The sequence below is a fragment of the Pelecanus crispus genome, chromosome 2 (genome assembly GCF_030463565.1).
Source record: "Pelecanus crispus isolate bPelCri1 chromosome 2, bPelCri1.pri, whole genome shotgun sequence".
NCBI classification, from domain to species: domain Eukaryota; kingdom Metazoa; phylum Chordata; class Aves; order Pelecaniformes; family Pelecanidae; genus Pelecanus; species Pelecanus crispus.
Window position 1 is genome coordinate 60344884 of NC_134644.1, and position 19092 is coordinate 60363975.

General features: G+C 42.8%; 1 protein-coding gene across 2 annotated transcripts in view; it reads right to left on the reverse strand.

The window, feature by feature from the left end:
- Positions 1-1387: 1387 nt before the first annotated feature.
- Positions 1388-19092, reverse strand: part of EGFR (epidermal growth factor receptor) — a 43736-nt gene continuing 26031 nt past the window's right edge. For both annotated transcript variants that reach the window (XM_075706258.1, XM_075706257.1), the window contains 11 exons: positions 18071-18193; positions 16735-16833; positions 12210-12395; positions 8702-8857; positions 7767-7842; positions 6416-6562; positions 3769-3866; positions 3145-3312; positions 3001-3048; positions 2794-2899; positions 1388-1764 (listed from right to left, as the gene is read on the reverse strand). In XM_075706258.1, coding sequence (XP_075562373.1) covers positions 1388-1764; positions 2794-2899; positions 3001-3048; positions 3145-3312; positions 3769-3866; positions 6416-6562; positions 7767-7842; positions 8702-8857; positions 12210-12395; positions 16735-16833; positions 18071-18193 — 1584 coding nt within the window. The remainder of the gene's footprint in view (positions 1765-2793; positions 2900-3000; positions 3049-3144; positions 3313-3768; positions 3867-6415; positions 6563-7766; positions 7843-8701; positions 8858-12209; positions 12396-16734; positions 16834-18070; positions 18194-19092) is intronic.

Here is a 19092-nt window from a genome sequence, read left to right on the forward strand (position 1 = left end):
TAAAATCTTAGCCTTGCCTAGTCTGCCTATTCCACGCTGGTAACAGAAGATGATGCTGGGTATTTTAAAGAAGCACTAGGCAGCCCTGTGTTTCAGAAGAGGGAGATAATATTTTCCTTCACTCCAGATTATTCTTCCTTAATTAATTCTCACTGCCCCTCCTGCCTTGCCAGGATATGTAACCCCAAAGGGACAGGCAACCAACCCCAGCCTCTGCCCCTGCGTGGTACAGCAATTGGCAGTATTCTGCCTTGAAGTGAGTGAAGCGTAACACTGATATACCCCTTTTCTTTGCCAAATGTATAAGGGAAAATGATTTCTGCTCTGAGCCCCTTTAAGAAGGGAAATAAAACTGCTTGGCTAGAGCTACCTGTGTTTCTTGCCCTAGTCAAGTTTAATTTAGTATAGTTCTTCCAGGCTGTCTCATGAATGCTCCAATTTGCCACCATTTGCATTTCCTTGACATTTAATTAAAGTCTGTTAAACATTATTTGTCACTTCATTTTTCAGTTACGGCAACATCTTTAACAGTTTTGTTGAAGAAGAAAGGCATTTTGACAACTCGACAGCTGCATAAGGGATCAGAAAAAAAAAGTCTTGCATTTGACCATCAGCAAGCAGACTAGCGAGCACTTTATAACCATGTACAGATGACTTTGAGGTGAGTTCCTCCTGTCAGTTTTTAGCAGTAGTGGTCAGTAGGTGATGCGTCATGCCATTTTGCTCCTTGTGATAGTTTTCCCTGGAGTGATCCACTCCATACTGCCCTGGGCAGAATCTCCCATATGTCCCCCAGATGCATTTCTCCTCTTCGTGCCGAGAAGCAGTATATGGAGCCGATTTGTAAAATCCGGTGGTTTGGAATAACTGTTTCTGTTCCAGGAGTTTTGGAAAAGTATTTAGTAACATTTTTTTTTTCCCCTGCTGGTGATCTGAGCACCATAGCAGACCAGCAGTACGAGCATCTGATCTTGTAAAAGATCCAAAAATTCTGTTAGAAACATTTATAAAAATACAGACTGTAGAAAGGAATTTGACTGTACAATGTGTACAGTTCTCAAGTTCATCCCAGAGTGGCTTCTTACCATGCTACCATTTGAAAATGAAAGGAACGCATCCGTATTTCTTCTGTCCAGGAAGATCCTGCTCCATCCCAACACGCATCTGAGTGCAGGCTATGGGCCCCAGTCATTACATGGAAATGGGCAAGAAAAGACCCAAACCATCAGATAGGCTTCGCAGTTTCAGCCCCCATGCTGAAAAGGAAAGGTGTGCTTGTTCATGCATTGCAGTCGCCGTTCACTACGAGCAAGAGTCTGTTCTTGCAGCAGCCAGGTGGTTCACCGAGAGTCTGGCTTGCCTCACTGCAAGAAGAAATTCCCTATGGTCATGCCGAGGCTTCAATGTATTCACTTTTTGGTGCTGCTACCCTCAAGTACTCTGGGTTCTCTGCTGCGGGAACTTTCAATAGACCATTAGGTTTGGTTTCCTTCGGTAAGAAGTCCTGCTGGTAGTCAGGATTGTCCAGATTTATTTGGTGGTTGCCCGCCTGGATCCAGTAAGGAGAGCTCTCGAAGACTGTCTTGGCCAGAGGAGACTGGTTTGTGTTGAGATACTCAGGGTTGTCCACAGCTGTGCTGTGTGAATTCTGGTAGCTGGAGTCCGTGGGGACCTTTGAGTTTGGTGTGAGTGAGAAATTATTGTAGATTGGATTCTGGACCACTGAGGCAGATGTTTTCTTGGGCACCAACTGGTTTACGTACTCTGGAATGTAAAGAAAATAAAAATGAGAAGGAATGAAAAGGAAGATATATAACTAATGCAGGCATCTGCATCACTCGAGGTGTAGTTTCAATCCAGCTGCCACTTGCTCTTTGTGCACAGCATCTCACTGAACTTCCTGGAGCGGAAGAGAGCCAAAGGCAAGGACTGCTGTGCCATGGCACCAAACACAGTGCCCTGAAGTTCACCTTCAGGAATTCGGTTTGCAAAGCAGCAGAAAGATGGCTTGGACCACAAGACAGTGAGACAGCTACTGCTGACTTTAGTGACGTGGGGGTGGCTATGTCCCAGATACTGTTCTGAAATTGCAGTCAGGGAGTTTTGCTGCCAGAAGCTGTTTTCCTAGAAAAATGTTTCGAGATGAGGAAGGTGCCTAGAAAATATAGGACTGGCAGAAACAGAGGCTCCACATCTCACTTAAATGCCATCCCTTGCGGGGTCTTTCACCCTTTTTAGTTACGGTGTATTCTTGGAAGGGTTGGTTGGGTTTTTTTAAGGACACAAAGCATCATGGCTGTATAACCCAGCAGCAGCTCCCTCAGTGCTCCCTGGCTCACTCTCCAACTGCCTACGCTGTAAGTCCATGTGAAACCGTGAGCTGCCTTCTGTGTATCAACATCTGAAAGCAGTGAAACTGCCAGAAAGCAGTTTATATTGCTGGAATGGTTTAAGGGGTGAAACCCGGTTTTTAGAGGATATTTTCCAAAGTGCAGGGGTGGTAGAAAGCTTTAAAAATATAATCACACATGCGAACACCCTGGCCAGATGGCACACATGACAAGCATGAGGAACCTGGCTGAAGGAATCAAAATGAGGAATGGCCAGAAGCAGCCAGAAAAAGTCTAGGAAAAGGATATGTGCACACATTTTCACTCCCATTTACCGACCAAAACAGGTAGGAAGCATTTGGATTGTGTCCTTTCTACAGAAAAGGAAGGACAATGATTATTTTCAAACCAAATGGCTTGTGAATGAGGGGCTGTGGGATGGAAACACGGAAGAGGTACTCACCTGGGGCTGGCAGGAAGCCATCATCTATGCTGTCCTCTAAGAAAGCGCCGGTTGGGTCTGAGCTATACCTCTGGACAAAGCTGTCTTCCCTCACAGGGTGCCCCTGCTAGGTTTGAAGTAGAGAAAATCAATATTAAAGGGACTGTTTTGTAGAAGTTTGATCCACATAGGAGAAGTGGCTCCTTTTTTAAAGGTCATCCCACTTACCCCATTTCTGTCAATGCAGGTTGTAGCAGAACTGTTGCTAGTAGCACTCTTTTAAAAAGAGAGAGAAAGAAAATACAGACGTTATGAGAAACAGTGCACTCTTAAAATTGCTTCCAATGTTTCCACAGAGGAAAAGTTTCATACCAATGAACTCAAGAGAGGAGTGCGGGATGTTGAGGGGCTGTTGAAGAAGCCCTGGTGTGGCACAAGATACTCATCCGCGTCCACTATATCTTCCATGTCCTCCTCCTCCATCAGGGTGCGATAAAACTTGGAGTCTGTAGGGCTGGGCAGGTGCATCCTATCATCTCCCTGTGAGACAAATCCGTGTGAGAGAGGACTCACAGACTCCCTTCAAACCCTCATTATCCCCTTCTCTGAGAGACAAAGTAATTTAGCGAGAGGTCCAAGACGTAAAAACTCCATCTGTGTGTTTAACCAAATTTACCTAGAGGTTAGGGGAATTTGGGCCTGCAATCTCTGTCTATGCTGCTGTAAAATATCTGCATTTTGAAGAAGATCAAACTATTCTCCTCTCAGGGCTGCAGTATGGACTGCTATTGGTCCTAGATTGGGACCAGTACTAAAAAAATAGTGACTGGTCTTGAAATTCTGTTTGCAGTTCTAGCTGAATGTGTTAAGACTTGGAAAGCAATGGTAAATCTGGCCTTAAATTATCCGTATCATATGTTTTCATATGCATTACTAATCATTTTGGGCCTCATATTAAATGCTCATCAGACATCTTCCTACCATTGGGTTTAGTACCTGTATAACGAGATAACGTGGGGGGTCACGGGCCATTTTTGAGAACTCCGCTATCAGTTCGCGAAACTTGGGACGGCTGTCTGCATCAATCATCCAGCCTGGAGGGATAACAAGGAAAGCAATGAACAAATAAAGTTGTTTTAGTGATCAAACACAGAGCTTTAAATAAAAAGTAACAGTGAAAAGAACACCACCATACATGCTGCTAAGCATTTACCCATAAAGGACCACCATAAAAAATTAATTCACCAGCCACTGCTGTGAATTTCAGCATTTAAAATGCACATCTTGGCAGTTTTGGGAAGAATGAAGGAGGTAATAAAACCCCATGTTGGAAAAGCTCCAGGCTGAACCTGTCTCCTCTCCTGCTGGCCTATCTCCGGTTGGGCAGGCAGGTCCCACCTGAGTGATAATAACACATCAGTCCTGAGGATACCAAATAGGTGGCCAGACTGGATCGGTCCAAATTAGGCTGCTCTGAAAAATCTCTTGAAGGAGGGGAAGCAAACTAACTTCAGCAGGCACCTGCAGATATACGGTGATTTGACCATCTAGTCCTCACTGCACTGCTTTGTGAAATCCTGGGAAGCCTCAAGCAGAAGCTACCCTCTGTACCAGATGTCTTCTAAAATTCAAAACATCCTCGCTGGGGACATTTTGAAAGATTAGCCATCTCTAAGCTGTATTTAATTAGTCAACAGACTTTAACAAAAACAAGTCCTACAGCTTAGTATGGATCAATGCTAGAAATATAGATACTGGTAATTTAACGTGAGATTACTTAGGGAACCCATGCTTTCTGTTATCAACTAACAGATGAGCTGACGCAGAGACTCTTGCATTTAAAATTAAAAATAATAAAGGTCAAGCTTAGTGTGTCTGGAGGAACTCATAAGAAAGAAATTAAGTGATAATATGCCATCTAAAATCTGCATTAGACAAAATCTCATCATTGCCAGTGACTTTTTACCATGCTAGAAATATGATCCCCTGCTAATTCAAGAAGAAATCCTTTTTGCTTTTAGACAGAGTGGAGCATTTCGGAGTTTTCTGCTGTTGCAGAAGTAGCATCTACTATTTCTGAATTTACGTCTGAGTTGCATATGTTTAAACACTGCTTCTTAAATAAAAAAAATAAAAATTGTTGTGCAATAACTTTGAACATTTTAGTTTATACTCTCTGCTTATAAAAGAGATGACTGGGACTCCTGAATTCCTCTAGACAAAACGGCATGGCTTCAACAGAGTCTGTGCTGTAGCCTGCAAACATGGGGTGATCAGAGCAGTGAAAGATGTGCAACTGAGTCCTGTGACAGAAGCAAAGCTCAAACCCCAGATCCTCATGCTCTTGCATTTCAATTCAGTATAACAGTATGAAAGGGGATGGGGACACTCCACTAGTGGTGTTTTAAAAGCAACAGGTACCTGATCAGGTGCCTGGAAAAATGCCTGCTTTCTACATCTGGACTGAGCCAAAGGAAGGGCAATGGATGGAGCTGATAAGCTTTGTGAAGGCTCAGCCCCTGAGGACATGCTCCAGTGCAGAGCTTTTGAAGACCTGGGATATGACTGCTGCAAGAGGAAATGTTGGCAGGGCTGAGATGTCAGTAGGGTTCAGCATCACTGAGGAGGAGTTTCCAGGACACTGCTTTTGGATCTGGGCACCTCCCAGGCTAGGTGCACACATCTGGATTTGTTTCCTGCTTGCTCTGGTGAGCACAGGATCGGGCTCGCCCTATGCAGTGCCTGTCCTGACAAAGCAACACTGGGGCACTCCAGGACTCCTCAAAGGTGCTGCACTACAGGGTGTTCATGGAGTGTGGCTCCTATTTCAGGAACAAGTACATTTTGCTCCAGTGAGAAGGTCTTAAGTGCCACCTAGTGGGCTTCTTATCAGCACCCGCACAGACACTGGTAGCGAGCAGGGATGTGGCAGTCATCGTCTAGAGATGCACAGGAAGCCAGGTAATAATCTGATGTTTTAGCAGCTGATACAGATGGAAAAGGGGTTTGGGGGTTCAGAAGCCTTTTGATGTGCCCTAACAATGACCAAAAAGTGCTTCAGAGACCCCAAGCTCCTGTGCTACTTCACAGCAACAGCCGTGTGCCAAAATGGAGACATCCAAAAATAAGGAAGAAATCGGATGAGGAACTCCGGATCCTCATGTGCATCTGCCATTACGGTGGTGCCTGTGCTCACAGCACTGCTTTAGTAAAAGGAGCACATAATCTGTGTGTGTGTTTGCAGGGTGAGGCATATTACTGAACTAAGGGGGAGCTTGGAGGAGAAGGCAGTGTTAATTTTATTTTCGAGATATACAAAACCAGAGTATCAGGTAAAGTGAGTGGTGTTATGCTGATTTATACTGCCTGACAATATCAGTTTAAAATAATTGACAGTGTCAGCCAGGGGTGTGAATGGTGAAAAAACTTTAGCTGGCTGAATTAGCAATTAATGAAACCATATCCCATGCTCCTAGCTAAAGCTCAAGGTGCAGGAACACACTCTGGTGTCACCACTCTTTTCACATAACCTTATTTCTGTGCAATCATCAAGAACGCAGCATATACAAATGCGACATAACAAAGGCAATTGTGCTACTTATTTGACTTAGGTGAGCACCCACAACCCCAAATGTGAACTCACATTTGACCATGATCATGTACACATCGATGGTACAGATTGGGGGCTGGGGCAAACGCTCGCCCTTCTCCAAGACAGAGGAGATTTCACTGGCAGGGATCCCGTCGTATGGCTTGGACCCAAATGTCATCAGCTCCCAAACTGTCACACCTGCAGGGTGGGAAGAGAAGACCGTGAGAGAAGCTTTGCCAGGAGCCTGGGTGCTTGACCCGGGCGCAGAGAGGTGGTGAGTGGAGAGGGCTTTCCCAGAGGCACTGCATTGCCAGAGCCCCACCCAGGAAAAGCATTTTCTGCCATGATTTTGAAGAGAGACAAATTAATAAAAGAGGTTGAAATCATCCTGATTTCCTTTCTGGGTTTTTTGGTTGGGTTTTTTCCTTTGTTGTTGTTGGTTTTTTTTTTTCTTCTCAGCTACTATCTCAGTGTTGAACATCCCACAAACTTCCCAGCTCCACAGAAAGGAAATGCAGGTTACCGCCTCCTGACTCCAACCCAGCAAGTGGTTTTAAAAATGGAAGTTGTATCTTTGTTTCAAAACAATCTCTTTGGAGACAAGTAAAAGCAGTTTTTGAAAGATGTGTAAACCAGCTGCCTCAGTGTTGTTTGCTGACATACCACGTACACTTGTGATGTAGCTGTTGTGATTGTCTGGTAGCTTAGGATACAAAACAAGATTTTGGATGCCAAGATACATAAGTGGATTAAGAGGTCTTTTCTCTAAAAGGACACAGGATCTGACCATCTGCATTAAATATCTTCCAGGAATATAAGAGACCATGGAGCGGAAATTTTGGAATAAGTTGGTTTGAAAAGTATCCTTTCTGCTCCTCTTTCTTTCAAGCTGGTTTATGAACTATACCAAATATAAAATGAATTCTCTAAGGAGGTAAACACCTTGCTTCCCTTTTAGCATTGTCCTCTCAATACCAGGACAGCACAAACATTTTAGGCCACAGCAAGGTTACACTGATTGACACTGACTGACAGCATGGCTGATGGTTTTAAGTCCTCCCTCTAGTTATATGGCTTTATTGCCAGTCCAGTTATATTTCATGTGAAGTTGCTGAAGAAAAGCATCAGCAGAATACAGCAAATGGAGCAGAGTTTCCTACATGCGGCCCCTTTCAGGGGAGGGCTTATCATCTGAAAGCATATTCTGCAAAACATTTTATACCTCACTAGCACACAATTTCATGGGAATTTTACTTTATTGAATAAGTGATTTGGGCCCATTGTTTATGTTTAATCTCTCAGTCTTCTCATAATAGGAAGAAAAAAGGTCTGTGTAGAGTCACTAGCAAATACTGCAATTTTCCAACCCATTTGCAATAATTATAACTGGTTTTAGACTCACCGTAACTCCAGACATCACTTTGATGAGTGTAAATCCGGTGTAAAATTGACTCCAAGGCCATCCATTTAATAGGAACCTAGGAAAATTCACAAATAAGCCTTAAGAGGCTGACCCAAAATTTATCAGCGATATTTACCACCAGGTGGTGTTTAAACCAATAGTTTGGTTGCAGAAGGGGAAAAAAAAAAATCCAAGAAAACCCACAACTATCTGGGTGGTAGCACAGGCAACTTTTGAGTCCCTTATTATTATTTTCATTTATTATGTTGAACCTGGTAACTTGTGAAATATTAGACATATTAGAAATATCTCTTACTAATTGGTTTTACAATATTTTTAACAGTCACATTACTATTTTTTTTAACATTCTCCTATCATAACAGGACACAAATCCAATCTCAGGCTGTATGAAAAAGACTGATCTGTGCTCATATGGTTTCCATTTATGGTCTCCACAATATTTGCAAGCAGCTTCTCTTTAATTTCTCAGCAGGACACATTCCCTCCATCAGCACGTAGTACAACATGAAGGCGTGTTGAACCAAGTCTGACAGGTCTTTCTTCTGCTATAAATATACAGCATTCCCTTTCTTTTCATAAACTGCAGTGTTCTTGGTGTTGGCTACACTGATGAATTCAGCCATGCCTTTTTTTTTTAATGTTTTTTTAATAATCTTGCTTTTTCCCAGACATTCTGGGTGGGAATTTCAAAAGCATTTGCTGCTCTGCTACCTCCGCTCCCACTGCAGTCCCACTGGCCTGATGCTGCTTCGGCTGATTTCAGAGGACTCCCACAGGCTTCAAAGGCAGCACGCTGAGACGGCAGCTGGGCACTTTGAAAAACCCACTCTCTTTTTTTCCCCTGTGTTTAAGGCTCATGTGCAAGCACAAACACCGATGAACGCGCAGTGGTTCATTTCTCTGATGCTCTTTACCTTGCCTCCCTCGGCGTGATACTCCTTCTCGTCGGCACCGAGCAGCTTTGCCAGCCCAAAGTCCGTGATTTTCACATGTTGAGGAGTCTTAACAAGGACGTTCCTGGCAGCAAGGTCACGGTGCACCAGGCGACGCTCCTCCAAATAGTTCATTCCCTGCAATACGACAGACCATGGGTAGGCATCACAGGCTTTGGGCTTGGACATGCAAACAAATTACCAAATGTTAGCTGCTCTGTGGTAACTGTACACACACCACCATAAGCACATGGTGACCTATCCCCCACCTTCAGAAAAAGGTTTGCTGTTTCGATTTACGTGATGCTTATTGCAGGGTGAGGATGTGTGCTTGCACAGTGACAAGGAGAAGTAACTATTACCCTCCAGGAAACTTTTTGTGGGTCCATGTGCCAGTGGAGTCATGGAGAAAAAAAAGACAGTAGCTGGTATAGCAGGGGATGTGGTTCCTTTGGGATTTAGTTCAAGAAATATAAAATTGGGATAAGACTTGCAAATAAGGGGGCAAACCTTTCTTTCAGCTGCATTTGTGCAACCCCAATGACTTCAGGAGAGCACAGTGCAGAATTTAACTATCACCTTCCATACACACACAGGCCAACCCTACAGAGAGTATGTAAACACTAATGGCCTGGGAGAAGAGTCCAAGCAAAAATAAATCAATCGCTTAAAGTTGCCGATTCTGCGTCTTGTTATAGTGTACTCTGCCTTCTCCCTGCTAACAATGAGGCATCCCACCACAAAGGTGAGAAAAGGAAATAAAATAAAAAAGTTCATTTTATGGCTCAGCTCAGAGTTGCATCTATTTCCAAGTCCTCTTTGAAAAGGCAAGTTCTTCCAGTTTCACTGCCTCCCATGATTAGACTGCGTTTGCCATAGCATACGTGCTTTTTTGGTACAACTGCCTCTTGTGGAAGAATACAACTAATTGTGCCGGTTTGACTTTTAAGGTACGAATCTAACAGCTGCATTTCTGACCACAGAGATTATTCCCCTTTCCCTCAACTCCAATCTCGTAGTGTATGGAATCAAAAAGTTCATGATTTCTAAGTTTCCTGCAAGATCCTTTCTAAAAACCACAATTATTCCCAGTCGATAGGTTTCTGCTGGCAGCAGCTTATGCGTTTGTATTTTTATGAAAAGAGAATTAATAAAAAAGTACTTCTAACCTACAAAGTTAACACCAAAATGATCATGTTGATGTGATGACAGAGCACTGGAGGGAATAATTCCCTTCCAGCCTCCACCCCCTTCCTAAGCCCACTGCTAACCTGGACCACCATCGAATCCTCCACCCAAGTCCCTCAGCAGAACTTCACCCATGCGGTGCTAATGTTGCCAAAACAAACCACCCAAACAAACTGGCACAATGCCACTACAAGCGTGCATTTAATTACACAAATAGATCTTTAGCGAGCAGAGCTCTTGAAACAAAAAATCTTGAACTGCCAACAGAAAGCAGACTATCTTAAAAAAAAAAAAAAATCACATAATCTAGCCCCAGTAGGACAAAAAATTTCCTGCTAAACATGTCTTGCTGCAGGGATTTAAGACTCAAAGCTGCTGAAAGGCAGAATATCAGTTTCACACTAAGCTGTTTAGGACACTGAGAGCTAAAAGATTTGTGCATGTGCATAATGGTACACTGAAGATGTTGAACTGCTCATCCAGAAAGTTCAGCAGATCTATAATTGTGTGCAGGCCTGGGATTTAAGCCATTTTGCATCATTAAGTGTGAGACCAGTGTGTTCAAAGAGTTACTTCACAGTGTTTCTGCATGTGGTGTGTCTATGCTCTGTCATAACATCTTGTCTGAAAGACAGGACTCCATACCTCAGAGAAAGATAATGTTTATAGATGCAAAGAAAACTTAATTCAAAGCTGTGAAAACAGAAACAAAAATAAGCTTCCCAGGGAACTTGCCTCCCGCTGGTTAGTTACCAGACATAAATACATTTGTTTCAATGTTTTCCCCCTCCAAAAGTACTTTTTTAAAGAGTCAGAGAATGTCCAAAAATCTGCCATGACTTTATCAGAGTAGTAACGCCAGACAGATTGGTGGGAAAAAGCCATATGCGTGATATACAAGCACTTTGAGGAGAACTTCAGTGAGGAGCAGCACAAAGCAGTATGTTGAAGGTCAGGCATCGCTGGAGAGGGTAGAGATTGCTATGGGCAAATGTTGAACCGACATGAAACAAATCAAACAGAAGCTAACAATTGTGAATGGCAACCTTTTGGGCAAGTGATGCCCCAAGGATCAATTCGGGGATTGAGTTTGCCACCTTAAGAATTAACAAGGAAGAGGAGGAGGAGGGAAGTGTTGCCTCCAGCTCATCTTCCAAAGGGACTGAAACCAGGACAGAGCAGTAATTGATTTTAAACAAGAGAGCAAAAGAGTCAGAAAAAGGCAGTTCACATCCCGGGTGGACGCATAAATTAAAATTCACTTGCTGTGGAACGCGCTGTAAAAAAGTACACACACTGAGATGAAAAATGTGCTCTGTATACTTTTGGTGGATACATTTCTGAGGTCCTCAGCATGTTTCCTGAAAGCAAACCACAGCCGGGCAAGCCTGTGATGTATATACAAGGTCTCAAGGGACGGATAAGGCTGTAAGTGTGTGGCTAGCTTGCAGACTGTCGTTCCTGAAATAAGCAGCATTAAAGCAGCTGGACTTTGCGGATACTGCCATCTCATGCAACAAATCTCCAACAAACTGCAGCTGGTTTTTTGCTGGTTTTGCTCCATTCTTCCATGCTCGCAAATGGCTAACCAACTTCCAGGCACAGCGTATTGATGCTAAGGGCTAGAGGTTGTACTTCAGTCTCCTTTGCTGCTCTTCTCTTTGGCAAACTGTGCCAGATGCGATAATGAGTGTCTTATTTGGCACTATGGCCACTGCAATTAGATTACAGGCACCAACTCAGTGCATATAAATTACAGAACAACCCTGGGGTGCCTGAATATCTTTCGGTCACAGCCAGCCTGCACTAGAACGGAGCTGGTATTTATTAATGAGCAGTTTTGATCCCCAGGCCTCAGAGGTTTCAGCCTGAAATTCTCCGAGGCACACAAGAAGGTATATTCAACAACATCACAAGCACAGCCCAGAGAAATCCACTGACGGAAGCAGCACTTTGGTATGGCAATTGCCAAATGCTACTCCCTTCCAGGCCACAGCTTCATAGCATCACATTTATTGTTTCATTACAGAGTGTTTGGTTTGGACATAAATGTCTTGGTGATAATATCATGCTGTCTAGGAGCATTTTGAGGAATAGTTAAGGTTTGCACAGCAGCTTGAAAATGGTAAATTGTTTAAGACAAAGTAATCACTTACTGTCATGTATAAGGTACATGCTAGGAAGCATGTGGTGAAATATTAAGACTTACAGAGGCAAGTGAGTAAATAAATACATTACACGCTGTCGGATCTCCTTGTTAGAGTCTGTTTTAGCTGATCTGGCAGCATGCTGGTTCACTTACCTTTGCAATCTGCACACACCAGTTGAGAAGGTACTGGGAGCCAATGTTGTCCTTGTGCTCTCGGATGTAATCAAGGAGGCAGCCATAAGGCATCAGCTGTGTGATGAGTTGAACGGTAGAAGTGAGGCAGATTCCCAACAAGCGGCACACATGAGGATTGTCAACACTAGCCATCACGTAAGCTTCCTGAGAAGAAAGGAAAAAAAAGCAATGTGAAACACTCCCTTCGGCATGACAGGAATGTTTGGAGGCAGTATAAAATAAATAAATTGGTCATTCAAGAGGTTGCTAAAATACTGTATGCAAACTCTGTGCCCCGTACCACATACAAAATACTTGTATTTCCCACTCTGTGGATCAAGTTTTTTCCACTCGGTGGAAGGTCCATATTTTGAACACTGAAGCATCACTGAGATGTCACAGAAGAGCCAGCCTCCTACTACTGGTACACCAAGTAAACATAGGACATAAAATCCTGCGGACAAAACTTATGGACCTAGAAGGAATTAATAAATTGAACATCAACTGCAAGCTGATGGGATTTCATGATTTTGAGCACCTAACTGCAAGGGCAACGCATCTTGTGAACATGTGTCATATGGCTTTTTTTCCTCTCCACAAATCTTTTCACAAAACTGACTGGACATCACTATTTTTGAGACCTCTGCGCCTTTGTCAGGGTTAGTACTAACCTAGAAAGTCAAAAGTTGTCATCTAGGATGGGACTGACAGTTTGACTTTTTCTTCAGTCCATGTCAAACCAAACAGGTTAATAATCAGTTCACCTCTGCAGAAGTCTGAATACATGCCTTACTTTAAGCAACACTGGTGAAAATATTGTCCCCAATTAGAAAAGCTGGTTTAGACCCATATAGCAATGCAAATGATACCAGGAAGGTACTTATAATGTGGGAGCCTAAGCATAATAAACCCTTTGGTCAACTGGAATTTTGGGTTTGAGTTTCATAAATATGTGAAAAACTCTTCTTTGAAGCCTAGGTTCACCCTATGTAGCTTTAGGTACCTACCTAAGGTATCCAAGGTACCCCCTCTTCCTTTGCTCTCTGTAGGAAGGGAGAGGCCCCTTCAGAGTCTGGTGCAGTACACTCCAGACACACTGAATTCACCCTTTAACATGGCCACAGGGTAAAAACCCCCGACTTCATGTTTTTTGCATGCAAAAACTACTTACAGGTTTAAATTTGAGTCCTATATTTATACTGACATCCACTGCAAGCTCAAAGAATGGATTCCAATAGGGGAAAAAAATTAGAGCTGAAGTTGTGGTTTTTTAAATTAACTTTTGTCTGATTTACAGTATTTCACTTCTAGACAGTTTTAAAGCCATTTGATTGAAAATCAACACAATGAGAAATAAATGGGGATTTTTCCATGCAGTGAGCTTTTAGGCCAGTATCTTAACTCAGCGTCTGGAGTGTCACGAACTAATCATCCCTTGGCAATTCAACATTAGGCTAGCAGCCCCCCAAAGCCTAAAATAATAGTCAGGCCACTATTGTGGCACGCAAAGGAGCAAATCTGCACTTTCTAAGAGCTTAAGAAATGAAATACCATAGCACTTTACTCATCATCTAACAAGCTTTCCACAGATGTCACATAGCTGTGTAGCTGGTAAGAACTATTATTAAACAAAGTTATTAAAGCAATGACGTTCAAGAAATAAGCAACCCCAATTCTTAAGCAATACTTTCTGGCCTTGGTATTGTTGTTTGACGTGCCAGCCTAAGCAAAACATGATGTAATGCAGTTTTCTTCTGGGGTGCTAATTCTGCATTTGGTATCCTTGTTTTGGGGCCTCTGGGATTAAAGTGGTCTGCAGGCAGCCAGGTTAAAGATCTCCAGCAGAACTGGGCAAGGGCTCCTTAACCTACTGCAGGATGTGAGCAGGGCATTGAAAAACAACCCTCTGTCAAAGGCTAATGCTGATTCTGTAGGCTAGCCTAAAGAAAGATAAAGCAAGGATACAATGTGCTATTCAATTATGTAGATATTTATGGCAGTGTTTTTTAGAGAACCTTGCGAATCCCCTATACAATGCTCAGATGTAAGTAGGGACCAAAACATGCTCACTGCAGGGGGGCTGGGCTAGATGATCTCTCAAGGTCCCTTCCAACCCAAAGCATTCTATGATTCTATGATTCTATGCTAAATCTCCCTAGGCTTCTGAACTGAGCCGTTGTACCGACGAAGGGAGTCTTTTCCTTGCCTTGCTTCCTGTTGGGATTCAGACCCATATTGCATTCATTTTGGGGGGAGGACGGGGATGGAATCTGCAGAGTCGGAGCTGTTCTCACTGCCCATCTGCTGTGCAGCCCGCGCAGCGCTGACCTGGGGGCTGAGAACTGGGATGCTGAAAGAGCAGGGTGGGCGTACGGGCCACACAGCTTTTGGAGAGCATCCAAGCGTTGACGCTGCCTATTACTTTTGATACTGCAAAGTAAAATAGGCCACCACCTCCTTTCAGGGAGCAGAAGGGAGCTATTGTGCGGTCATGGGTCCCCCTAAGTAGCCCAAGACATTAAAGTGGGGCTTTGTTTCAACTGTTTATCTTGGAAATCTCTGCGGTACGCTCTGACCTGCTCCAAGTATGCTTGGTATTCAACAACAATCTTCTGAATTAGCCCTACCTTAATAAAGCCAGCGAGAGCTCGCCTGGATTATATGAGCTAAAGCTGCTGTGCTTGTTCTATACCTAGCGTGTTTCTGTAAGACAAATAATCTTTAATTGGACATTATTATCTCTGAGGTTTCAGTGACCTTGAAAAGTTGGTTGTGTAGCAAAAATCTGTTTTGGGAGGAGCTTTTGGAGTCATCCCTCTGACTTCTTTCACTGGTTTTGTATTTTTTAAAATTTTCCTCTGAAATATAGAATGAATTCCACCAACCAAATCATCTGAAAAATTAACAGGACTGAAAAAAGCACGAGCTTTTTATTAAGCATCCTAATTCAATGGAAAAGAAAAGATAATGCAGGGATATAATACAGAAACTTCTTTGAAAAGAGAAAGTACTTTGATACCACTGAAGAGTGCACAGTCCCTGCATCTACTGCTCCATCGTGTGAATATCTTGATCTGCTGAAGGCAGGATGCAGTACTGTAGGCTTACTCATTAACCCTTCCTTCAGTATACAGGAATTTAATGCAGTTAAGTCCAAAGCATCCTTTGCAAAGACTGTTATGCTGCTTATCACTGTGAAGAGGGAAACGAGGGGCAGAGCTCAGGGCAGGCAGACGAGCAGCACCTTTGCCAGCTCCTCAATGCAGGGAATGCCAGTGATTCACAGGCAGGTGAGGGGCAGGGACCAGGGCCTCAGGGGCTGGGGACGTGGGGAAGGGCTAAGACTGGCCTGGAGTCTAACTAAATCAAAATCAGGATGGATATTGCTTCGTGCATGGATTCTGAGATGGACCACCTATTCTTTTGCATTGCTGCAATACACGTACCAAATCATATGGTACATAACACATGATCTGCTGAAGTGATGTATTGGAATAACATTGTTTATTCAGGGTGATTGGAAAAATCCAGTGTGCTTTATTATCATCAGTAGCACAGGTAGGTTTGTTCACAGCCATTCATCCCGACACTCCTCACTATGAGACTTGGCCTTTTGTTAAGGTCTTTGCCATCTTGAAAAATTTGAGATGAGCCTTCCTACCTGAGGTGTCATTTGCTGTCCAAAGCTGGATTATTATTTCCTGCTAAAGTGGTTCAGTTCCTACCAAAATAAAAAAAATCCAGAGTTTTTGCCGTGGCTGAAGGACTGCCCCTTCCACGCAAACAGGCTGTCCCAAGCTGTGGACCTGCACTTCACAGGTCCTTTTGGGATGTACCAGGGATGTGTGCCCTGTCCCTGCAAACAAGCACTTGATAGATGAGCCCCTGCCAAATCCAGGCTTCCAACCTATGCTTTCTAGAGGCACACTCATGCAGGTATAGCAAGAAGAATCTTAAAGACCTCATCTGTACCAGATACACTGTGTTGCTTGGGGAGTCCCTGGGCTGACCAGTCCTCCAGACTGACCCAGCAGGCTCCAGCTCAGGGCTCAGAGGGCTGAACAGAACACACAAACACACAGGGAACACATTTCTTGCCGCTGAGGACTGAACCACAGCACAGGAAAGCTGAACTGAATGTATACTGAACATCTGAGTGCTCCTCTCCACACTCAGCATTTTCTTTCTTTTCCTCTTATATAAATATATATCCTTGGACATCAGAGTAAAGAAAACAGAATTAGCTGTAAATATATGGTCCTGACCTCTCCTTAGGTGCTACCCCACAAGTATAACATCAGTATTTGGACTGCGAGCAAGGAGTTCACAGGAGACTCAAAAGCACTTCACAGACTGGGCTGCAAAGCCAAGTACTTCTAGATGAAGAACGCAGTTTGGGGTGCAAAATATTTCTTCTCACCCAAAAGCCTGAAACCCCTTTAGTTGTTACAAAGGAAAATCCACAGACCACTGACAACTTGACAAAACAAACATGAAAACTTACATCAAGTATTTCCTTGTTGGCTTTTGGTGATGTAGCCTCTCTCAACTCTTTAATAGCAACAGGAATTTTAACCTTCTCCCCTTCTGGGATCCAAAGTCCCTACCAAAAAGAAGTACAAAGAGTTATTCAGTCTCATACCTACCAGGTTAATTCTCACAATTGTATATACATTTTACATCTTCTGAGTAGACTTAAATATTCTGAGCAATGGAAAGACATGGCAGGCAACAAAAATATGCAAAAAAATGTGTCTTGTGGGTGTTAACAAAATCCTGTTAATGGAGTGAGTGGTATGTCTCTTTCAGTCACCTCTACTGTATTTTTTTGAAAAAACATGCTCATTACTCTGCCTGTATAAATAGCCCAAGAGATGCATAAGGAGCAACTTTTGCAGATGGAAATCTAATTAATTAGTGCATCACAGCAACTGCATGTGCAAAACCTTGCAACGTCCAATTTTTAAATCATGGGATGATGGCATTTTCTCATGAAAACAAGATGGCATCTGTACCCTACAAATAATCCAGTCCTCAACATATGCAGTGGCAGGTAGGTTTATGTCCGACTGATTCAGTGCCCTACATCTATAGTGTCAGGAGGCCATTTAGGTGGCACTGCGAGGATACTCTGCTGAAGTACCCAGCAATGTAGGTGCACATTTTCAGAGGTCAATGGGATTTGTGCCACTGAAGTTCCTAACCATAGCTGGAAGCCTGCTTCAGAGTATAGAGCTTTATAAAGAGATATATGAATCTACAGTTTATATTTCAGTACTACTGGCAAAGCTTGAAACACATATCCTGAATAAAAGGAGGAGCAAAGAAAAGTGGTCCTTGGTGAAGAAGAAACACAGAGGGTAAACAAACACCAAGAGAAAAAATAGCTTGTGGACCTACACAACTGAAGGTGTGTAGACACTTCCACACATCTGAGTCAGTTCTAATGAAATGAGTGGTTGACAATTTTAAAAACAAGACCGGAGACCACACAGAATAACGGCTTAGCACCGAGCTGACCAAAGTGCGTTTCTTTTTTTGCTAATATTCACAACAGTTTGTATTTGGCTGTAGTAGTTTTTAAGTCGAGATCTTTGTCCTCCAGGTTCAGCAGTATAGCTTTGGCAACACCTTATGTAAAACTTCCCATGTTACCCGATTCATAACTCAACTAATGATGATTGAGTTATCTCTCTACCATTCAATATATATACATGCTATAAAATCTAGTTTAAAAAAAAATCTATGCAATGATCGCAGCTCCTATTTCATGCTTTCTTTGGGTGGTTTCTGCATGAGTGAGCAAGATGAAAAGGGGAAGAGAAACGTGGTGATCTTACCTTATAAACAGTGCCAAAAGCTCCAGAGCCTAAAACTTTGACCTTCTTAAATTCTGTTTCCTTTAAAATTCTCAGATGAGCCTGGTTCGGTGCCTCCCCACTGGGTGTCAGTGGTTCAACAAGCTGGTGCAGAGAGAAGAAGACTTTAGAAGGATATACAGTCTAGGAGGACAGCAAGCAGCATGCTTTGGGGAAGCAAATATATCCTTCTTTTAAAATAATGAACATTTTATTCCACTTGAAGTTTCTGGGAGGACAGCTCCACTCTGACTTGCAGCAATAAATATCTAGAGTTGCTCCAAATTTCAGAGGTAATATCAATCACAGAATGGCGACTGCCATTTTGAAGGAGAATGAAGGAATACTACTGTTCAAATGAAAGCTTTGACTTCAAAGCCTTAAAACACATGGCATGAAGAATAATGTAATTATCACAGATCCTAAAGAAGATTTTTTTTTCTTTGAACTTGTGAATAAATTATAAAAATGTTTTAAATAATGGGCGAGAATCACCCGCAACTTTTCAGGTCTGCTCTTGTTTAACTGGATGAAGTTCCCATGGTACCCATGGCTCCCCCAGACTGCAGGGTTTACAAGCAGCAATTGAAACTCTGAGAGTGATTCTTTTCTCAATAAAAAAGGAGATGTTGAATTCACTATCAATGTTTTCAAAATTATTGATCTAAGCCTTATTGCGAACAGCAGTAATGCCCCCCAAACAGAAATATTTAACACTTTTTTGATGCATAAGTCAGCTTTTTCCCTTAGTGCTCTTTCCTTTTCCTTTCCTTTGAATAAAACCATATTTAGCTAGATACAATCTGATTTTAGCGGCCCAGCAACCTTTCTGTTGTGATGAAATATCCTCATTTTGAGGAGTCCAGAGGGGACAATATGAGCTGAGCACAAACTGAACTCTACTATCGCAACTGTGGAATACAGTGGTATGTAAAATATTGTTAGGTAGCCCATTAAAAAGCAGGACAGCTTTTTTTTTAAAGGATTTTAGCAGATGATTCTGC